At 42.9% G+C, this 24,137-nt stretch overlaps 1 protein-coding gene across 1 annotated transcript; it reads left to right on the forward strand.

Annotated features, from left to right (window-relative positions):
- The first annotated feature begins 7,642 nt into the window (after window positions 1-7,642).
- Window positions 7,643-24,037, forward strand: lpar4 (lysophosphatidic acid receptor 4). Its single transcript, XM_079556266.1, has 3 exons — window positions 7,643-7,795; window positions 19,207-19,947; window positions 23,058-24,037. Exons 2-3 carry the CDS (start codon window positions 19,372-19,374, stop codon window positions 23,520-23,522), a joined length of 1,041 nt encoding a protein of 346 aa, XP_079412392.1. The 5' UTR covers window positions 7,643-7,795; window positions 19,207-19,371; the 3' UTR covers window positions 23,523-24,037.
- The last annotated feature ends 100 nt before the right edge of the window (window positions 24,038-24,137 follow it).

Genomic DNA, 24,137 nt, shown 5'->3' on the forward strand with positions numbered 1-24,137 from the left:
CTCTCCTAAGACATGACTGTAAGTTTACCGGGAGTGGGGACGTCTCCAGCTCGTCTCCACGGAGATGTGACTAATGTTTATAAAATTTGAGATCTATACAGGCTAGGTCTTCATACAAATCTATTCTTCAGTAGCAACATTTTCTGTGCTGAGCTGGGCATTGGGAGCATGTTTTGTACTGATGGCAACAGTAGAATCCAAAATGTTACGCAGTGTGCCTTTAAAAATAGAAGTTCACTTCACAAAGCCTTAAAGGAGACTATATGGAGTTTATCCATCCATCCATCCATCCATCCATCCATCCATCCATCCATCCATCTTCTCCCACTTTTCCGTTGCCGGGTCGTGGGGGCGGCTGTTGGAGCTGCCCAAATCACATTGCACCAGCCCCTTATGGCTCCTCTTGCAGGTGGTGGGTCCACAGAAGGACGGCCTCACGATTAACCGGGCTATTGGTCTCTCATAAGGGGCTTCTGAACCGCTCTTTGTCTGACCCGTCACCTATAGGACCTGTTTGCCATGGGAGACCCTACCAGGGGCACGAAGCCCCCGACAACAGAGCTCCCAGGATCGTTCGGGCGCTCAAACCCCTCCACCACGTTAAGGTGGCTGTTCCAGGAGGGGTATATGGAGTTTAAAGATGTTAAAATTAAGTATTTTCCTCCCCCTACATGTTCCAGCCATGTCCTAAAGTGTAGAATGAGCTCAGACCTGTTCACCGCCACTCAAAAAGTTTTTACTGTCTGAAGTGCTGAGGGGGCAGTAGTGAGTATAAATCTCATCTAGCCCCTTAATATAAGCGATCGCTGTTTACTTCCGCAATTTTCACCGGATGTTTTGGCGAATGGTATAAAATGGACCTGTTACAACGCAAGAGAAGCAATGCCCTGTTTATGAACATTGTTTTTTGCCGATCATAGGATACTTATCATTTGTTTAAAACGTAAAATTCCTGCAGGCACCTCGCGATCGCTCGTATGGCTGTGCAGAACAACTAGACGCAGATATGAAGAAAACAAGTTCATATCAAACACTGATTTCATGACAGAATTCATTTTTGCCATTCCATTTTAAAACAGTTCACATGCTATAAATACACTGCCTTTAACCATTTCCATGCATGTGCATCAGCCCGTCTAGATTTTATTAAAATATAAACCATAAAGATAATTTCTGCACTGTGGGGTTTTGGACTTCCCTTTAGTTCCTTAATCTGCGGTCAGTCGTCTGCTGCGGAGCTATTTTAAGCCCAGCGCCCGAGTGACTGTCCGTCGGTGTCTGTGGACGTCAGGGGCGGCTCACATGGCTGTGAATCCATCTGGTTGGTTCCTCTTCCAATCACCACTTCGAGCGGTGCCTCTTTGAAGAGATATCAGCTGCCAGTGTCAAACTCGCAGCTGCAAACACATCCATGAAGTGACAAAAAAGAAAAAAGTTTGTCTTTAGAGTGGATATTCCATCGCTGAGAAAGCAAGACATTCTGAAAGTTGACCAAGACTTTGAAATAAACATCCTAAATACCACACAGTAAAGAACACCGAGTTGAAATCCAATCATTCAGAATGAAGTCACAAATAACTATAAAATATTCCCTGGGGTTTAAACTGAGGAAACCACTACAGCGAATCTGCACCACCATGACCAATCACACTCTTACTGCATCCACACAGAAAAGGTGAGTAAAGTGTCTTGCCCAAGGACTCAACACTAGGCCCTATACGGACAAGATCAGGGTTAAAACCACAGCTTTTTAGGCATTCCCCTGGTGCTGAAGCCCGGCCATCCACCGGTAAGGAGCTCCTGACCAATAACAACATAATGGCAATATTTTACTAAACAAATTCAGCACCGTACGTGATTCACTGGAATGATTTCATGTCATGAATCAGAATTTGGGCAGTGTTGCCATGGTGACTGGGAGCAATCCTGTGTATTGTTAAAGTCACCACCCACTTCCCAACCTGGTGTGAATCCTCTGGTGCCTTTTGGCTCTGAAGAAAGGATTTGGATAAATCATGCCGCATCATAATAATAGTGATGCCTCACACTTGTATTGCGCTTTTCAAGTCGATGTTACCAAGATTCTCAAAGCGCCACACACTACTTATTATATATTCCAGGCGTCTCCAACTGTTTTTGCCTGGCGAGCTACTTTTACACAACAAGAACGTTGGAGAGCTGCTTATGCTTCAAAAACACTTGTGTAAAATGCGACTTAGGTGGACTTCACCCTGGAGAAGAAAATGACTTGAGTTTAGAACTTATACTTTACAAAATTGACCAAACTGTTTGCAGATTGTGTTCAGCAAGTTCAGAACAAACAGAAAATGCATCTAAAATTTGAGTTTTCAAGCGTGTAAAGATGTAGAAAGTCTTTGGCGAGCTACCTAGAAAGGCCTAGCGAGCTACTGGTAGCTCCCGAGCTACTGGTTGGGGATCCGTGCTCCAAACTACAGTAGCTGTAGCCACCTCTGGGGTAGACGGAGCGAGGCTGCCAATCTGCGCCACTAACCCCTTCACTCACACGCTCTCGTTCTGGCCTATTGTACCCTCCGGCCGAGGACCATCTGGCTGTGAAGCATGAGTGCTAACCGCTGCCCATTTCTGTTAAGACATGTGGGATTTTCATCTGATTCATATTTTCACAAAATACAAAACGTGACCAAACAGAGGCCAAAATAGAACGGAAAAAATATAACCAAAACTAAGCTTTTACATATTTTTCAGTTACCTTTTTTTTTAATGTTTTGAGTTGTTAGCTAGCAGAATTGTTTTGACAATTTTTCAAAGAATATGACAGATAACACAAAAACTTAAAAAAAAAAAAAAAAAAAACTCAAATTTTCTGCTAGGGTATGTAAACTTTTGAGCACAACTGTTGCTTCACCTGGTATTGCAATAAATTTAGCAATTGTACAGCGATATATAAATTAAATGCACCGTCTCTGACTGCAGCTTACCTAAGTAATATTTGGATGAGTGCAGACACTTTTCCATAGCGTGACAATGAACTGTATCCATAAGTAGAATGTTTCTATAAATTGCAAAAACAATGAGTTTTGTAATGTCATGAGACAAAAGTCACAGCAGTGAGAAGAAGTGAGTAAAGCTAATCTATGACAGCATGGAGTCCGTTTATAACAGACCTTCTCAGACACGTCACACACACATCTTCTGCCAAAGAAAGACATCACTCACACAGACTGAAGCATCGTGACATGCGCCGCAGTGGTTAAACCTATGGCTCTCTCATGTGTGTGGGGGTACTTAGTGCCTGAGGCAGGATGTCCTGTCCTGCCTGCTCCATTGTGCAGTGGTCAGCCTGCCAGACGCTGCCCCCTCAAACTCACTTCCTCCCTGTCCAAGTGCCCCTCGGAGGATCCCTGTCGCCCCCTCCCGCCCCGTCGCTGCCAGCCCAAACACAATAGAGGCGAATCCAAGCCGCCCCATCACCTGCTAAAAATAACCTCCTCAGCCACTGTATCCCAACAATGGACTTTGATGGGGCGAAAAATAGCCATGCACTGTCCTTCAGAGGAATCTTGAGAAAATAGTGGGATTGCTTTGTTTAGGCAATCCCATTGGGTTAAATAAACGGTGTTCGTGCCACTACAAAGCAGTTTTTATTCTAATAAACAATCAACAATTGTCTGTAAAGGACAGGTCAGTGTCTTCTTGTATCTCTCATGCAATATTATTTTTGTCCATGAAATCCTAAATGCACAATTTGTGTAACTTAATTTGTTCTATAGACAATTTGACGATATATAGGCCTCTGACATAAGGATGACTTTTCCGAGATGGAATTCAAAAAGATGGGCATAATTCCTTAAAATGTTCAAGTTCCACCTCATGAAATATTGGACCTTCCTAGTGCCACCAGGCCTGTGAGATCATATCAGGACTAAGGCAGGTCGAAAGGATCTCAAACAGACCTAAATGTCACAAATTATGTTTAGACTGTAGAAACTTAATGTGTCTCCTATCAGTTGCTCTTTTGACCCCTATGACCCTTAAAGGAATAGGCCACCGTTTTTACATACTGAGATATGTTCTTACCTTAGCTTTGACGAGTTCTTTAGGACCTGTCTGATCTTCACCCGTGCCTTCAGTCACGTAAACACAGCGCAGACGGCGTTAGCATTTAGCCTCTCCCTCTCTCCTCTATAGCTCCAAAACAGGTCAAGATAGAAACTACCAAGCTCTTCCATGTTTTCCCTATTTAAACATGGTTACGTGAAGTGTTACACTACAAAGTATAATTACACAAAATTAAACAATGTGGATTTTCTAAGCGGATAAAAGGGGGGACTATATTGTAAGGCGTAAAAATACCAGGAGTAGTTCGAAATCCGCGAAGTAATGTCTTCACTTTACTGTGCGGATGCCAAACAGACAGGTCCTAAAGAACTCGTCAAAGCTAAGGTAAGAACATATCTCAGTATGTAAAAACTGTGGCCTATTCCTTTAAAGCCAGGCAGTGTGTAGCCTATATTGAGGTGAAAATGATCCAAAAGTATTTCATTATAAACTAGAAATGCAATGGCTGCGCCATTGCGATTGGCTGCGGAATTGCGGGAAGCGAATGCAGAAATTGCATAAACTGTTCAAATTGCATAAATTGCTTAATTTGCATAATCTATTTTGCATAAAGTGGTAAAATGCATGAATGGGTTAATTTGCATAAATTATGTAAATTGCATAAACTCTTTAAAATTCATGAATCCTAAATTGCATAAACTCTTTAAAATTCATGAATCCTAAATGGCATAAACTCTTAAGTTGCATAAACTGGTTAAATCCCATAAAGTGGTTACTTTGCATAAATTATTAATATTGCATAAACTTTTATATTCCATAAACTGGTCAAACTGTTGAAATGGCCTCAGTGCTTGATTGGCAGAAGCACAAATGGCTGAAAGTCCTGGAGTCTCCCCATTGGCTGGATTCCCACATACACACCAATGCAAAAATTTCAAACTCTCGTATAAAAAAACTGGAAAACTGCAGAAGGCCAATTTTTCTCAAAACCCACAAGTTGCATAAGCTGAACATGCACAAAGTGCAGAAATTGCATAAAATGCAGAAAAAAGTGCAGAAAAGCATGGATTTGCGGCAGCCCCATTATAAGTCAATGGGAAAAATCTCCGACATTTTGGCCGATTGCAGAAAAACCGTAAGTTGCAGAAGTCCCAAAAGTAATAGCACCCTTCTCCTCAACATGCGGAACGTTTTGATGCATAACTTGCATAAATTGCACAAAGCATGAAGGTGCTGAAAGCTCTAGAAAATCGGGAAAAAGATGGAAGAGGAATAATAATAAAGAACATGAAAACCAATAATTGACTGCGGAAGAATTCCGCAGTCAATCAATTATAAGGCAAAATGTACAATACAAATATCAAATGGACTTCAAACTTCTGCAAGTTTTTACACTAAAGCAAATCACAGGTGGTCTTTACTTGAGAAAACATCCAGGAAACCGACTGCCAAGTGTAACTCACTCATTTCTAAAAAACAAACAACAAAATGCATTTAGTGTCATGTTACTGTCACTCATGGTGTCTGGCCCTAAAGTCAACTCTGAAGAGGGAGGGCTGTAGACTCATCTCAAATCAGAACTAACTCATGCCCCTAGAGGCCATAAGCGCCACTGCAGGTGTCGTAGCAAGTTGCGTTTTTTACTCATTAATTGTCCGTGAGAGTAAATACTACACTGACAGAAAAGACAAAGGGACAGAGGAATATTGTACACGATGGAGATCATTTTTTTCACTCACACTTGGCTGTAAATACTGTTTAAGTAGCCCTGACCCGCAGTTAGCTTTGCCTGTTAGCCTGTTAGCCTGTTAGCTTCTTCATGATTCCATTAGTGTGTATTGCGCCTCCAACCCGGAAGCAGGGAATTTGCAAGGGTGGTTTTCTGGCCAGAGACATCGGGGGAGATGAAAGACCCGCCAATCATTGCATTCACACTTGTATTACCCCCAGAAGGACTACGAAAAACATTTATTAAAGGATCTATATCATGCTATTTTAGCCATTCCAAAGTTAAGTATAGGCATTTATATGATACATTGTACCTCTACCACTACGCAGCACTCATTTTTGTGATAAATATAAGTGTTTTCTGGAGGTATTTTTCAAACCCGGAAGACACAACGCTTCGATTCAGTTAACTCCGCCCCCTCTCTCCGCACATGCAACTTCTGTATCTGCAACACAGTTTGATAAATGGCTAACACACGTTTGGATAAACTCACCGCTCTGGTCCATCGCTGTTTATGTGATGGGACTCGTGTTGGTTACAAAAGTTAATCCACTTTGATTCTGGCGAAGGTTCACCAAACATTCATCAGAGACAGTCACAGAAAAACACTATTTTGGTGAAAGTCGCTGAATCCCGGAGAGAAAAACAACTTCGGACGAGTGGCCTCTTCTTTAGGAAGGTTGAACCATAGACTGTATAAACTCCTCGTCCTCGTAGCCAAACGCGCTTCTTTTTCTCTGTGACATGATCGTTAGGTAAGAATAAAGAACAGGTGTGTCCAGAGTAGGTTATAACGAGCTCCATCTTCAGCTGCAGCTCAAACATGACGTCTGTTCAGATGCTCAGGGGGTGTGTTTGTTTTGGCCCCAGCGGACCTGAAAGCACCTCGGGCACATCCTTTTTTTTCTCTTTGTTTCTTTCTTGCGACAGAAATAATGAAAAAAGCTGTTTTACAAATTAAAATCAGGCTGTAAGACATTACATTACAGACGCCGAGCACTTCTGTTCCGCTGTGACGACACAACTGAGCAGGTCAGTCGTTCACCAGGAGAGGGAGGAGCCTCAGAGAGCAGGATTCAGGAGGATTACTGAGAGCTGCGTGAATGAAGCCACAAACCACTCTGGGGGTGTTTTTGATAAGGAAATAGCATAACAACATGGCTAAAAGCTCTAAAAAGTTGATTTTGCATGATATAGGACCTTTAAGGTAAACAAGTTCTTCTTTAAGTTGTGAAAACTTAGTAATTGAAATATAACTGTAATATGCAAGTATAGTGAACACTCCTGGTCTGGAAGTTGACTTTACTGGAGATTGGTGAGTTACCAACACTTATAAATGATTAGCCACAGCTCGACTTTTTCAAGGCAATCGATTCCTGGATTTTTTTCATTTCGTGTTTTGCACCAGTGAAAGTGATCGATGAGACACGAGTAAACAAACTGAATATGTCCAAGGGAGCACAACTCTGACTTTTTTTCAGTGCACGAGCCCACTTGACACCCACTGGTCTAGTTCAGTGCGCACATCCTCCTAATCTCGTCTAATAGGAGTGTCCTTGTGTCATAACAATCCCAGAGCCTGTCTCAAGTCTTTCCTCCCTCAGCCCCCTTTCTCTCCACAGTCCTCTCTATTCAAACCCGCCCTGACCCCCTCCCTCCCTCCCTCCCACCGGCCGCTCGAGGTGCTATTGTCCCGTTTCCTGTGAGAGAGAGAGAGAGAGAGAGAGAGAGAGAGAGAGAGAGAGAGAGAGAGAGAGAGAGAGAGAGAGAGAGAGAGAGGTGGTCGTGTCTTGCCCCAAACCTCCACACGGCAGTAGGCACCAAAACTGACCGACTCCAGATCAAGACGCGTCGCATAATTGTCGGTCGTAAAAGTTGGATCCCGTGCGTAAACTTTGCACGTGCACTGCGCTTTTTTCTTCTTCTTCTTTAAGCAGAGAACGACGGGATGTTTCTTTTGACAGCTGCCCGCGGCTCGTGACAAACTGCGGCGAGTGACCGAGAGCGCGCTGTCACCGGCTGCCAGTAAGTTTCTCTCTCTGTTTTTGTGTCTGAAGTTGTTCTACTTTCGCTTCAAATCGCACAGAAGTGGTTTGGAAGGGATGTCTGCCACCTGCTCTTTCTCACGTTTAGAGATGATCTTACTGTTGCTATGTCTTTGCAGCTTCAGGTTTGATACGACATAACTTTAACCCTGACAATAATAAGTTTCACTAAATCAGAAGTGCTGGAGTGAGATCTTCCTTGCAGACTTATGTAGGGCTTGCACGGATTTTTGAGGTTCAGGAAATGTGTTGGGCATATTCTAACATCTATCAGGTTTTGCTGCTTTGTACATTTTGATTTGTTCTCAGTGTGGAGCAAAAGGCATTTAAGAAGATAGATAAAGACATACAGAAAATTACGAAGATATAACCAAAATCCAGTTGAAAGTTGTTTGGTTTGTATGTCAATGATGGTTTGGGAAGGTCAAGTGCAAGAGCTAAAGCAGTTTGATGCAATATACACACAAAATCTATTTTATAATATAGCTTTCTAAAGAGCACAATGTACAAAAGCTGTAGGATAAAGAGTAAATGTACACAACACAAAGCTGAAAAGGTATAAACATGTACTGGAGTGTGGTCGCAAGTGGTAAGTAAGTAAATGCTGTATTTGAAGTGTTCAGGTGTTAGTCCTGAGCCGCTGCTACTGAGCTGCACCATGACTGTGGGCCAACCTGACCAGCATGTTTTGGAATTTGGAGAAATCGTAGCACCTGGAGGAAACCTGGCTGCCTTCAGTCTCCTTTGATCCTCTGAAACGGTGCAGCGCCTCCTGGGTTTGTCCCAATGGCCGCTGGCTGCTCTGCTTTATGCCCACGACACTATGGGCCGCCATTGCTGTAGTCCCTCCATATCGCTGCGATATGGAGGCTTGAAAAGCATTGGAGTTTAGACACGTTAAAAACAACTTTAAAGGGGGGGTATTATGCAAAATTGACTTTTTCAAGCTTTACATCATGTCATTATGTCATTCCCTCATTAAAAACATGCCTGAAGTGTTGCCTTGGCACATTCACGTATTTTTGAGTAATCTGTAAAAACTCTGATGGCGGCCATTTTAGGGATAGGTTTGCCTGAGTCCTCCTAGGAACGCCCCCACCTCCTGGAGACGCCTCCGAGCTTTCATCACCAGCCGAGTAACCAACCACTGCTCCTCAGCAGAACCCCCTCCCCACTGATGCCACAGACAGCGTGTGGAGGGGGCGTGTCGGAAAGGCTCAGAGGTTCTTAAAGAGACAGAGGCCTATTTCAAGACATTCACTGCAGCCATTTTGAGAGAGCAATTTTATACAAGGCAGTTATTCTAATTTACTGCATTTACAGACCAACAGAAGGTTTGGTCATCATTGTAGTGTGCTATAGACTGGTGCTATGTGATTGAAAAAAGCATAATACCCCCTCTTTAACGCCTGGTATCTATTTTTTCAACACTAGACTAGGCTGATATTCCTCCTGTGATAACGCTGGGTTAGTCACAATTTAAGAAACCAGGCTGGTTTCCGTTAGAAGAATTTTAGAAATCTCGTACTTAATGAGGGCCGGACTGTTAGCATTGGAGCAGCGCGAGCTACACGTCACGCAAGGGCGGAGTCTACAGTGAAGATCCCGCCCTTATGCCCTTTTTAGGAACATGCTTCGACAGAGCTGGGGAGGAGGAGTCTGTAAATCCGCCATGACTTCCCCCACGACCGTGGTCATTATGGTAAACGGGGAGGAGTGAGCAGAAGCTGTCCATTTATATAGTCCTTGTTTCAGAGCGTGGTGTCCTGCACTGGTCAGCTCCTCCACCTCCTCCCCCTGCGCAGCTCCCTCCGCTCCCCAACAGTCTTTCACCATCTTATTGGAAGAGCTTAGCAGTTCATCTGTTTGATTCTGCAGTGAATTAGCCAGAACAATAGGGACAGAAGGCAAATGTAGCAAATGTAGAGCTATAGTGATGTTGTGTATGTCATCTTCAAACATTTATAGTTTATTCCTCTACAAACATGATCTGAAATGTTTGTATTAGTTTTAGGCGTGAAGATGTCTCTCCATAACGTAAATGCTCCTGAATGACGTGAAATGTGAACTGAATCTTGATCTGAAAACACAGTAGAATAATCATATAACTTGTCTACTTCATACTTTTCTAAAATTGCCCAGATACATTAGCTGACTGGTGCTGTACAGTCTCGTTTGGACTTGAGTAAAGATTGTTTATTACACTTTATCTTTCACAAGTCAAAGCCGTGTCAGGGCTTAACAGGATGTAAACAGACTTGAAGATGCCTGGTTTCCCCTCTCCTCCCTTCACCGCCTCCTTCCTGCGTCCTTCATGAGAGAAAGCAACAGCTGGACGTGTGCAGATCCCGAACCCGATCCTTTCCGAGCAGCGGGTCCGAGGGTCCCGTCCCGTGACCCGGCTCCGGAGGGGGGTAAAGCCGCGGTCCCGAGCAGCTGTCCCGGGACGCCGCATGAAAAGTTAGACTCCCTCAAATCCCTGAAGTAATCCTCAAACGTGCTTAAATATCCGCCCCACTTCAGCGAGCGTGAAGGTGCCGCTTGTGCTAATGGAGTGAGAGGGCACGGCGGCCAAAGTAAATGAGGTTGCGGGACGGTTCTGAAGTCAGCTGTTTCGGGGGCCAAGGCGGAGGACAGTGCTCCTCTTGTGTTTTGAGACAGGTCGAGTTCAAGCGGCAGAATTGAAAGACACAGCGAGTAAAATGCAGCATGTGAGATTTCCGGTGTCTGCAGTTGGCAAAAACATTGACAACACAAATATGAACTCAAGCTGCAATTACACACAGTCCGCTGCTTCCAGGGCTCCCACTTCCTTCCTTGGCTTTACTTGTGTTTACCTTCACATGATATCGGTACCTTTTTCTGCCACTGCCTTCAAATCACTGCAGCCTGATGTTTGACTTAGCGATGTTTTGTGTACAGGAGCGTCCTAGAGATGACAGATTGGGAAGATAGAGATGGGGTGATTCAATCGTGCCCTTGACTTTGTCAGAGGCATGAGATTCAGGGTATGAGATAGTAACTTTACTTGGGGCACGGGTTACCATAGTTACGTGGGGGGGCACAAGGTCCTTTGCATCGTAAGAGACCACATGACTTCAGTATCCGTTTTAAATGTCTTTCTGAGATTATATAACGGTGCAAGTGAACGCTTCATTTTAAGTCATGGACTCAATTAAATACAGCTTGATTGTCTCATCAATCGTCATGTTGTCATGGATAAAATGCTTCAAATTGAAGTAGACCCGTGCCTCCGACTTAGTAAGACGGGGCCTCGATTTAATCAACCCATTTGTATTTCTCACTCATGTCACTTCCAGGGCTCCGCTGGACTGGACAGCACAGGGTAAAAAGTTGCCGACATTCAGCAAATTGTCAGAGTTGGGATTGGAACCCACGACAGCTCTCTTAGTTTGTATTTATTGTTTATTTGGTCGGGACAGTGCATGTTAATGACACATGGGGCTAATTTCCATCCGTCGTCCCCCACTCGCACTGTCAAACACACTCTCACTCAACCTTGCATATGTTTTAGCAGTAGGGGAAACCGGAGGAAACCTACGCAGACACAGGGCGAACATGTAAACTCCACACAGAAAGGCCCCATCTGGCCGGAGATCGAACCTGGGACCGAGGCTAATGCTACAGGAGTTACTGACTTTACTTGAATATTTACTAGGGCTGAACGATATGGACAAAATTTCATATCTCGATGTTCATGTCAGATATCTCGATATGATACAATATAACTATGGGTTAGGTGAAAACCAAGCATTTTTCAGAAAAATAAAAACATAGTAATAAAGAGTGCAGTTTTATTGAGGAAAATCTATATTGTTTATATCTTGCTTTTTCATTTTTAATGTTTTAAATGTTCATAGAACGATACGATATATCGTTACTTGTTCGATATTAATATCTTCAATGTTCATATCTCAATACGATATATACGACAACGATATATCTTTCAGCCCTACACAGAACTTGTGGCTGTTATCCAGATCTTGGGATAGTTTTGTCAGGAGCTGAAGGGTTTTCGCCCATTGCAGGACAAAACCCAAAGTATACCCGCCCCGACACAGTTAGGGAGAAGATTAAAACTCCACAGTCCCACTTCACAGCTCCTGCAGTAAAGGGCTTACACTCCCCTTCCAAGACTGCTTGATCAACCAATGGCAGTGAGCACTGCGTCTCTTTTACAGTAGCTATAAGATTAGAGGCTCTCTGCCTTATATTCTTTCTAGTAGTGGAATAACTCCAGAATATTGTAAAAGAAGGAAAGAAAAAGGGATCATTGTTTACATTACCGTGACAGTGTTGTGAAACGTTCTTATAAACCCAAATGTAAATAAGCAAAAAAGTTGATATTGAAAGAGAGAGAAAGAAACGCAGGACGCTCAGACTTCAAACTTAAAACCTTCTGTCTGTGAGGCGATAATATCTGTGCCAAGACCCCAGTCCCACGTTTGACTCCGGCCCTGTTTATTCCTTTGATTTAACACTGTCCTGCTTTGAGGCTACAGTGTGGGCTTTGTGCCTGCTCCGAGGTGGGAGGACACGGTGAGGGGGAGGCGTCTGGGGAGAGGGAGGGCGTGTGAAACTGCAGTAAAGATGTCACACCGCAGCTGGCACAGGACAGGGCTGATGGACCGCCCCGCACTCACTCCGCGGGCTTTGTGACTGAGGCAGAAAAACAAGGAGTATCCCGTCCACGTAGGCCGGATTACCCCCACAGCACCACAACAGGCACATTAAACTGCTCGGGACGGCTCCGTAAGTTATAGCCGGGTTTAAACTTAGGCCCATACAGAGACGGAGCACTCGGTGGAAAGGACTTGAAGGAAGTTTATACCTTGATTAACGTCACGAATCTCACTGAGACAATGGTTTTCTAGCATCAAGTCACAAGAGTCTGGTTTCCTCAGTGAGTTTTATGGGCAGAGGTGGATAGAGTTAGAATAGCCAAAATATTTACTGAAGTAAGATGGATTATTCTTTAAAATAATGTTACTCAAGTGGATAAATGCCCTCGAGTAAAAGGAGAAAAGCATTAGAGCAAACAAGGCTGTATTAGTGATATCATCTGATGGCTGGGTGGTTAGTTTTTGTTAGTTTGGTTTTAGGGTTTGTGTAAAAGTGTTGGTTTCTTAAAAGGTCAATGAGTCTTTGTTGTGTTTTTAAATAGGTTTAAGGTGCTTTATTTATCATTATGCAACAACTGTACAACAAAATGTGTCCTCTGTGACCCATCCTTCGACGCCACTGGGACGACCCGTAAGGAGCAGTGGGCGACCACAGTGCAGCGCCTGGGTACCCAAATCCAGATGTGGAGCCTGTGGAGCCAGGCTGATGGTGAGAATCACCTGGCTGGAGGATTCACCTATTGTACATGTTTTTAGCGGTAGGGGAAACCGGAGTACCCGGAGGAAACCTACGCAGACACGGGGAGAACATGCAAACTCCACACAGAAAGGCCCCGTCCAGGTGGGAATCAAACCCGGGACCTTCTAGCTGTGAAGCACGGGCGCTAACCTCTGTACTACCGTGCCTAAGGGGAGACACTACAGGCAAAACTAAATGTTTTTATTTTTTTAGGTTTTGGGCCAAATTGATCTCTGAACATACATGCTTTCACCTGAAAACAATAAAAATACCTAATCTTCACAAAAACATGTTTAAATCCTGGTTAAATAAAGGTCAATAAATAGAAATAAATATAAATAAATATTGCGCTGATTCAGTGTTTCCTCATTTATATAGAACAACGCAATTTCAAGGGCCTTTTTCTCAAAACACATTTTTCTCTCATCAATCAATCAATCAAAACTTTATTTATAAAGCGCTTTTCATACAAGGTTGTAACACAACGTACTTTACAGATTAAAGTTCCCGCCCACCCAACCACCCACTCTCATTGTGGCGACACTAAGTTCACGTCAGTGGCAACTTGAGACTTCAGATTTTCCAGCCTTGGACTGAACAATATCTTGAAGCTTTTTTCAGAGAGATTTTTTAATATCTAATTCCTCGCCTAATTTATTGAGTTTTGAATGTCAAAAAATAAGGCGAAAATTTAATTTTTACTGATTTTTCCACTAAAAAACAAGACATCCAAAATCCCCTCTGAAAAAAGTCTTGGTAGCTAATTTATCAATAAAATTATAAATTTAAATGTGGCTCAATCCGCATTTTTTGGCATAAAAATGCCTGAAAACATAAAATGACAGAAAACTAGCAATGTATTTCTCACATTTCAAATTGATATCAGTAAATATAATTTTTTCCCTATTCACCTGCAGTGTCTCTGATACTGACTGATACTGAAGTATTTTAAACTTCTCTTTGCCTTATTTCACACAAGCAACATTCCTACTTTTTTGACAATTTCTGTATTTTTTTAATATCAGTATTTTAACCGTCTGATAAGATTTTATAACTTATTTATACCCTGTTATAACCTCTGACAAAGCTGTGACGCTGTGTAACAAATCAGCATGAGGTGAACACTTTGAGTCTGAACTGCTTCGACTCACAGACCCATAAAAGGTAAAATGGTAGTGGCGGTTTATAACAAATGTGTAAATACAATTGTTCCCAAAATGTTCAGCGCAGCGATTGTTCTGTTTGTCTGAACTAAACCCGCTCTGGGAATATGGGAGAATTATGACGTCCCTGATCATTATCAGCCCAACAAACTCCTGTGCTCTTAGAAGTGTTACTCAAAATAGAAATGTTGTTCACAGTCATTCATTATATCACACGCTGCCTTTAGCTTTGATTACAGCTGTGGCATCGTTTCAATACGTTTCTGCTAAAGATCCAGTGTTGTATTAATCTTTCACCAAGATCTTGTACTGACGACGATTCTCAGTGGAGTTAAAATCTGGACTCTGTGGAGCCGATCCATGTGTGAAAGTGATGTCTCGTGCTCCCTGAACCACTCTTTCACTAGAAGAAATCTAATGATGGAATAACCTGGTCATTCAGGAAGTTCAGGTCATCAGCTGATCTCGTGTTTTGGGCACATAGTGTTGCTATGTGTGTGTATTATAAATGTATCTACACAGGGGCGGACTGGGACTGAAAAACGGCCCTGGACTCTGGACCAGCCTGGCCCAAACTAGCGTAAATGCAACACTTCCACAAATACATATTTAACCCTTAACCGAGTGCATTTTCTTTACCCAAATCTAAAAGCTTCTTGACCGAAGAGCAACAGTGTAATGGCTGATTTGAAAGCTAGGACTTACATAAGTGATTGAAAGTTTTTGTCACGCTGTCGCCACATTTTTGTCATGTTTTTGTTGCTTTTTCGTCACTTTTTTGTCATGTATTCGTTGTGTTTTCGTCACTTTTGTGTCACATTCGTATTGTGTTTTTGTGGCTTTTTTCACTGCTTTTTTCCATAGTTTTGTTGTGTTTTCGTCTCTTTTTTGTCAGGTTTTTGTTGCTTTTCTGGCACATTTTTGTTCCGTTTTCATCCTCATTTTCGTCGCCATTTTGATTCTTTTCTTTTAAGCTTTTAGATTTAGGTAAAGCTCGGTTAAGGCGGGGGATAAGAGGAGAAAATGGAAAGGCCAGACCGGTGGCCCAAGAGCCAGTGGCCCTTCTGTGCTCTTCCAGAATGGACATATGGCCAGTCCGCCCCTGTATCTACAGTTACTGATAGATCACTGTACATATCATTCAGGAAAGATATTGAACTTCATGCCAGTTTTTGATTCCTGTGCATAATCCTAATAATGACATAGATACTAACCATAAAACATGCCACACAGAGGGCAAATCATACCAAATATCCTCCGCCTGCATGAAAGACGACAAGCTCTTGGAAATGTTATGATTTCACATGTTTCACAGTTGTTCTCACGTATCTATCGCCCTGTAATAATAACTCTATGCACAGTATACGCTTGTACACACAGTAATTACCGCCAGCTTCTTTAAAGAGGGGGTATTATGTTTTTTTCAATCTCATAGCACCAGTCTATAGCACACTACAATGATGAGGAAACCTTCTGTTGGTCTGTAAATGCAGTAAATTAGAATAACTGCCTTGTACAAAATTGCTCTCTCAAAATGGCTGTAGTGAATGTCTTGAAATAGGCCTCTGTCTCTTTAAGAACCTCTGACCCTTTCCGACACGCCCCCTCCACACGCTGTCTGTGGCATCACACTGCAAAAAGTATTTAACTAGATCAGTATAAACATCTCAATTTGAGCATAATAATCCAAATTTGAGTTGTTTTGACTAGTTAAGAAGTTCTTGGGCATTTGTCCCAGATAATTTCACTTGTTCTGAGATGTTTCTGACTCGTTTCTATACATTTCGTCCTTATTTCAGGTCATTTTCTTTGCCAATGGGGTAAGAAAATTGGTCTTATCTCATTGGCCATTTTACTTTCTTATTTCAAGCGAGATTTACCCTAGAACTGGTCTGAAATGTCCTCAAACAAGCAAAGTAAACTTGGTCCGATCAGGAAAAGTGTCTAAATGAGTAAAAACCGCTCAAAACAAGATACATTACCTCAATTCAAGTCATTTAAGCCAATGCATTATATTTACTTTTTGTAGTGCAGTGGGGAGGGGGTTCTGCTGAGGAGCAGTGGTTGGTTACTCGGCTGGTGACGAAAGCTCGGGGGCGTCTCCAGGAGGTGGGGGCGTTCCTAGGAGGACTCAGGCAAACCTATCCCTAAAATGGCCGCCATCAGAGTTTATACAGATTACTCAAAAATACGTGAATGTGCCAAGGCAACACTTCAGGCATGTTTTTAATGAGGGAATGACAAAATAACATGATGTAAAGCTTGAAAAAGTCGATTTTGCATAATAACCCCCCTTTAAGTTGAACACAACCTCAGCCTAAACCTCGTCATTTACCCATAGCTGCATTCACTGTCATGTTAAATTACAGCCCGCACAGTGCGATGTTCAGCTTCCTAATCTTCAGTATATGTCCCAGACTTATCTCTCGCTTCAGGACGCTCCCCAAAGCGGCACTTGAGGCTTAGAACTCGCAGAGCAGAGCCTGGTTTGTAAAAGAGGGGCAGATAACACTGGGACACAACAGGGACATGCCACACACAGGCAGCCTGTACCAGGAAACTGTATCAAAGCTTTAAGATCAATGCAATGTACAGACGGAAATGATGGGACTCTTACTGGCAGTTTCTCCTGAGCGTTTTATGCTAAAATCGCTGTGCACATTAAAAAGTTATTACTCCAAAGTCGTAATATTAAATGCAGGTGAAATGACTTCCGGACAGGACTGCACAATTGTCATAAAATATGTTCTGACGGATATTATGATTAGATTTGTATTTCAAGTTTGGTATTTGATATTTTGACATTCCAGACCTATTTCCGAAATTGTCCCTAATTGTGCCAGGTTGTGCCCAGTTCTATTATATCTGTACACCTGCCAAACTGCAGTAAGAGAAGCTTCTTATACAGGGTTTCTGCGGGGCATTAAAAAGCATTATTAGTCATCAAGTCAATTGTGCCAAAATTAAGGTCTTAAAAGGCATTAGATTAAACTTTCATTATATCATTGTATCATTGTATCCTGGCATTACCCAAATCTAAAAGCTTCCTGAATGAAGTTTCAGAATAGCGATAAATTAGATGTAAATGAGAATGAAAAAGCAACAAAAACACAACAAAAACACGACAAAAAAGCGTCAACAAAGTAACAGAAAAGTAACAAAAAAAAGTGGGGGGAAAAAGTGACGAAAAAGTGATATTACTTCTGCTCGAGACTTGAAAAAAAAGCAAACAAACAAACACACTGTGGGAAAAAAGGATCTGAGGCACTCTGACTTACAAATTAAAGGAATAGGCCACCGTTTTTACGTACTGAGATATGTTCTTACCTTAGCTTTGACGAGTTCTTTAGGACCTGTCTGATCTTCACCCGTGCCTTCAATCACGTAAACACAGCACAGACGGCGTTAGCATTTAGCCTCTCCCTCTCTCCTCTATAGCTCCAAAACAGGTCAAGATAGAAGCTACCAAGCTCTTCCACGTTTTCCCTATTTAAATATGGTTACGTGAAGTGTTCCACTACAAAATATAATTACACAAAATTAAACAATGTGGATTTTCTAAGCGGATAAAAGGGGGAACTATATTGTAAGGCATAATAATACCAGGAGTAATTTGGCATCCGCACAGTAAAGTGAAGATTACTGCGCGGATTTCGAAGCGCTGTGTTTACGTGACTGAAGGCACGGGGGAAGATCAGACAGGTCCTAAAGAACTCGTCAAAGCTAAGGTAAGAACATATCTCAGTATGTAAAAACGGTGGCCTATTCCTTTAAAAGTCCTTCATTGAACGGACATGCCGACGCGTTTCGACCTAGAGATGGCCTTCCTCAGGGCATATGTTTAATAAAGAGGCACCAGGTGGCCTTAAATACCAATAGGGTGGTCATGTGACCAAACAAGCACACTGTTTCAGTTTGTGGTTATATAAGCGGATTAAACAACTCGGAGCCGCGCATTACACAGTTTTAATGCACTTTGCTGAGGAACGTTTAATGCACGGCTCCGAGTTGTTTAATCCTTACGTGTTTGGGCATTAAAAATGGCTTTAACCTCTTAACCCCCGTCTTAACCGATTGTATTTTCTCTCGGATCCTCGTATCAGCTTTACCCAAATCTAATTACCTACCGCCTATAGGCCAGTGTTGCACCTCATTTGAAAGCTGAGACCTTCAAAACTCATCTAAATTGATCTTTTCCCTCATGTTGTTGCTGTATTATCATCACTTTTTTGACATTTTTCAGTCACATTTTTGCTACACTTTTCATCGCTTTTTGTCACTTTTCTGTTGCTCTTTTGGGTCGTTTTCTTCACACATTCCCCCCCCCACTTTTTCGCCATTTTCCTGTTGCTATTTTGACACTTTTATCAAAAAGCTTTTAGATTTGGGTAAAGCCAAACTGGACAAAATGTGCTCAGCTCGGGGGGAGGTTGAGATGTTTGAAAGCATAAAATGTTGCTGCTCCTGTAGAAATCTTATTGTAAAGTCATTTCAAAATGTTCTGGAAATATCAAGGTTCACGGTTAAATTTGTATTGTTGTAATTACTCTTGTTAAATTCTAACCCCATAGAATCATACTGAACGTATATTAAAATAGTAATTCTAAATCCCCCCACCACTTATTATTTACTATAACACTGAACCTTCTAAGGCCGCGTCCGTGTTGGACACTGAACAATGCGACTGTACAGGCGTCCGAGCACAATGGCAGTGCAGGTTTTGACAGCTGGTCCGAGCCGTCTCCATTGTGGTCGTGAAGTTGTTTGTTCCTCGGTGTGAACTTTTATTGTGAGGAAGTGACTGTGTTTTTCCTGTGCTCTCTCTCTCTCTCCGTGTTTTCTGTAGGAGCAGCAGCCTTGAGTCCTGACATCCTCCCGCCTCACAATGGTCCTGGGGTGGACCTAAGTGCTCCCGTCCCCCTTCTGACCGGTCCTCCGCACATCCATCCTGTTTTTTTTCTTCTTTACTGTTTCCCCTTCGTTGCTTCTCTTCGGATCCTCGTAAAAAAACATGGCGAGCCTTGTTTTGAACGAGACCGGCATGGAGGACTGTGGCATCGACGATTCTTTCAAGTACAACCTCTACTCTGTGGTCTACAGCGTGGTTTTCGTCCTGGGTTTGGTCACTAACTGCGCCGCGCTCTTCGTCTTCTGCTTCCGGATGAAAATGCGCAACGAGACCACGATGTTCATGACTAACCTGGCGCTGTCCGACCTCGTGTTCGTCTTCACGCTGCCCTTCAAGGTCTTCTACAACGTCAATCGTCACTGGCCCTTTGGAGACGGGCTGTGCAAAGTGTCCGGGACGGCCTTCATCACCAACATCTACGGCAGCATGCTGTTCCTCACCTGCATCAGCGTGGACCGGTTTTTGGCCATAGTTTACCCCTTCAGGTCCCGGTCCATCCGCACGCGGCGTAACGCGGCGCTGGTGTGCGCCGCCGTCTGGCTCACCATCGTGGGAGGAGGGATTTCCGTCACGTTTTTCTCCACCATCAACAGCAAACACAGAGCCACCACCTGCTTCGAGGGGTTCTCCAAGAGCACCTGGAAGACCTACCTGTCCAAGATCACCATCTTTATCGAGGTGAGACGGGGCGAATTACTTATCTTTGTATCTGGTCAGGACACTGCATGTTCAAGTGATAGTCGGTAAAATTGTAAATTGAGAGAGAGAAATTAAGCCCCTCCTCCATCGCTGATTACATCTGAAAGTCACTCATAGTTTGATAAATGAGGAGAGAGAGAAAAAGATTCCAAAAGTAAATGATGAAGCCCCTCCTCCCCTTCTGATTGGACCGGACAGGCCGGTTCACAAGAAAGCTTGTGTCATTGTTAAAACATTTTCTTGAAATAAGGAAATTTGCTCTTGATTTGAGTAACTAATGTTAAGAAAACTGTCCAAGGTTTTTACTACAGGTCGACTGATGCCTTTTTCTGAGGCATATTCAGATTTTGGGGATTTTGATTGGCTGATGCCAACATGCACCGCCAATATTTTTGGCCGATTAAAAAAAAAAAAGTCTTCCTCTGTAATCCAGTGTCCAGTGCCTATAAACTTTCAAATGTGTCAATGTTGAGCTGTGACGGGCTGCTTTATTAGGGGCATAGGGCTGATTTATTTAGGACATTCATGTTTAGTGGGTACATCAGTTTGAAAGACAAAAACCAGAAGAACCGTATGTCTTCATCTCATATGGGTCCGAAATTATAAGCAAAGGTCTGCAACATAAAATATATAAATACGAGGTGTACAAACTTGATTATTTTATAATGATATAATTATTTAAAGGGACTATAAGGAGTTTAAAAATGTTAAAATTAGGTATTTTCCTTTCCCTACATGTTCCAACAATGTCCTAATGTGCAGAATGAGCTCAGACCTGTTCACTACAACTGCCTCTAAAATCCTGCACTGTCACTCAAAATGGTGTTTCTTCGGGTCCGAATTGCCGTCATGCACGAGCTTAATATAGAAGGTGCAGTTACATGTAAGACCTGAGGTGGCAGTAGTGAGTATAAAATGGCGAACTTGCATCTAGCCCCTTTAATAATACTCAAGTTGCGTCAAATTGCAGGCCCAGGAAATCAATTAAACGCAATCTTTGAAATTTACTAAACATCTAAACTTACATAAGACCCCAAAATACTGGTGCTTTGCAAAACCCCAGGTCAGTGGATCTACTTCTAAAACAGACAATATATCTTCACACATTTAGAGACTTGCGCTTAGAGAATTGACTCCGGCTGATGTTCCTGATTATAGTCAGTCTACAGAAAACTACGATTTGGTTGTTTGCAGAAAATGTGATATGATCTCACAGTCGTTTTGATTTGCTATAATTCCAACCTTTTAAATTAAAAAATGTTATTTTTGCAATTGATAGGATACATTAATAATAAGACATTTTAGAGTGAATATAAACTGGGAAAGGCCGATCCTGAAACAAGGCGGAGGTCGGTTAAACTGTTGCTCCTGCATAAGCGGAAGAAGACGGATGGTTTGGAAAAGTCCCAAACCACAGTCACAGTGGAGCACTCTATACTCAATAAAACCATTCATCTGTTCCTGGGGCTATCAGTCTGTCTTCATGAGGAGGACATTTAATTTAAATTGAGCTTGACTTCATTGAGTTTTTTTAGTTAAACCATTTGTAGTTTTTCATTCCCTGAGGAGTTCTTTCTGCTTAGACTTGAATTATCAAAGGTCAAAAGACTAGCTTGTACTGAGCCATTGTATGTATTCAATAAGAACATGTGAAGGAAGTAGCTGCAGAGGAGTGAAAGCCATTTTGATGTTTGACATTCTATCAGCAAAAATGTGTAAAACAATAGAGATGAAACTAAAAGACAAATTGCGTAACATTTTGGATTGAACTGTTGGCCAGCAATACAAACATGCTCCTAATGACCAGCTGGACAAAACGCTGTGCTTTGCAGTAGATATTTAAATAATTGATTTGGATGAGGACCTAATTATTTAAATCTCATTATTCTGTCAACATCTCCATGGAGACGAGCTGGAGACGTCCCGCCCCCAGTAAAGTCAGGTCTAAAATATATATAATAAAATAAACGCTTGTTTTTTATTTACGTTCCCACCCTCACCTATGGTCATGAGATTTGGGTAATGACCGAAAGGACAAGATCACGAATACAAGCGGCCGAAATGAGTTTCCTTCGCAGGGTGGCTGGGCGCACCCTTCGAGATCGGGTGAGGAGCTCAGTTACCCGGGAGGAGCTCGGAGTAGAGTCGCTGCTCCTTCACGTCGAAAGGAGCCAGCTGAGGTGGCTCAGGCATCTGTTCCGGATGCCTCCTGGCCGCCTCCCGCGGGAGGTGTTCCAGGCATGTCCTAGTGCAGGGGTGTCAAACTCAAATACACAGTGGGCCAAAATGTAAAACTTGACCAAAGTCGCGGGCCAGCATTGAACAAATGAACCTTTTAATATGGACCCAACTGTTGTCTACCTTTCTTACAGTTGTAGCTTGAGATCGCTACAACTACTGTCACAGAGGAGAGGGCGTTTCTGGGACCTGTCCTGATTGATGCGCCAAAACAACAGCAAGGCATTATGGGATTTGTAGTATTAGCGATGAATGAATGCTCTGTATAATACTGGTGGGCCAGCTCGAGTAGTCATTTGGTATAGCCTCGCGGGCCAAATATAATTACATTGCGGGCCAAATTTGGTCCGCGGGCCAGAGTTTGACACCTATGTCCTAGTCGGACAAGGCGTCGTGGAAGACACAGGGCACGCTGGAGGAACTATGTCTCCGAGCTGGCCTGGTGTCGCCTCGGGGTCCCCCCAGAACAGCTGGAGGAGGTGTGTGTGGATCGGGAAGTCTGGGCATCTCTGCTGAGACTGCTGCCCCCGCGACCCGGCCCCGGATAAAGCGGAAGAAAATGGATGGATGGATGTTTTTTATTGTATTCATTGAGTGACATGTTACGCCGTGTCGCTTTAAATTTGGGTCATACTGAATATTTTGGTGTCAGACTTTTCTGAAAGACCAGAGAGGGTTCATACAATTGTTGGTGCTTGTTTCAAAGAAAACCTTTGGACTAAGTTGCCTCGTTAAAAGTTAAAGAAAAAGAAAAAAAAAAAAATCTTTTAGACAAACTTTTTATTAGACAACAAATCCTATTGAAACAAACACATGTAAGTGATTTGTGCTCCTCGTGTTCTTGTTTCCAGATTGTGGGTTTCCTGTGTCCGCTGCTGGCCAACCTGGTCTGCTCCTCCCTCGTCCTGCGAACGCTCCGGCGCCCGGTCAGCGTGGGCCACAGCGAAAACAAGCAGCGCGTTTTGCGGATGATCGTGGTCCATTTGAGCATCTTCATCATCTGCTTCGTCCCTTACAACTCCATCCTGTTCCTCTACGCCCTGGTGCGGACCCAGGCTCTGGCCAACTGCGGCGTGGAGCGCTTTGCACGGACTCTGTATCCCATCACCCTCTGCATGGCCAGCCTCAACTGCTGCCTGGACCCTGTCGTGTACTACTTCACCTCGGAAAGCTTTAAGAAAAGTCTCACGATGGGAACTAAAGGGTCGGGATCGAGACCCGAAAGCATCCCGCGCAGCGATACCGACACCAACACGCTTCCCAAAGACACGCACAGCAACGGGAAGGAGGCCAAGGTGTCCGAGAGCCAGTTTTGAGCTTGCACTGACAAAAAAGTTGGACGAATAATCGTGAGGGCGGATTTGACTGACCCTGAAATACAAAATAAAGTAATCAGCTGTTTGTTCACAAAGTGGAAAACACATTGCTCAGCAGATTAGGCCGGTCCAGAGAGGTAAGTCCCGAGCTATGGCCTGGGATTAGGGATTAATCCAACACCGGGCCGCTGGGATTGTGAGTTTGTTATGAGAGACACCTGACTTCTGTAACAACTGAGGACAGGCTTGGGTTAAAAACGAACGATATCGCCTTGAAAGTCCCTCAAGTGTACTAAATCACGCAATCTAATTTGGTAGAATTGCTAACACTGTCTAAATGGGCATTACTGAATCACATGAGTCTATAGTGTTTTAGAACAATAATAAGTTTCAAATTGGGTGCACAAACTGCTCCTTAGATTCACCGTCCACAAAATACTAAAATAATAAAGCACATTCATTCACAGCACAGTCATTCATCAAGCTCAACACCTTTTTATTGGTTTTAAACTTGATCTCCGGCAACCACTGTTTTTTTCCTCTTCTTTTTGTGCCAGTTTATTTGTCAACTGTCTCTTCTGCAAAGTTACTGCACAATCAGTTATAGGATTATTA

Source organism: Gobius niger, assembly GCF_951799975.1.
Source record: "Gobius niger genome assembly, chromosome: 5".
In the NCBI taxonomy this organism is placed as follows: domain Eukaryota; kingdom Metazoa; phylum Chordata; class Actinopteri; order Gobiiformes; family Gobiidae; genus Gobius; species Gobius niger.

Excerpts from the sequence above, each read along its gene's own strand:
- lpar4 (XM_079556266.1), top strand. The coding sequence starts at position 19,372 with ATGGCGAGCCTTGTTTTGAACGAGACCGGCATGGAGGACTGTGGCATC. Across the intron at positions 19,948-23,057 it reads AGATCACCATCTTTATCGAG|ATTGTGGGTTTCCTGTGTCC; the intron begins GTGAGACGGGGC and ends TCTTGTTTCCAG.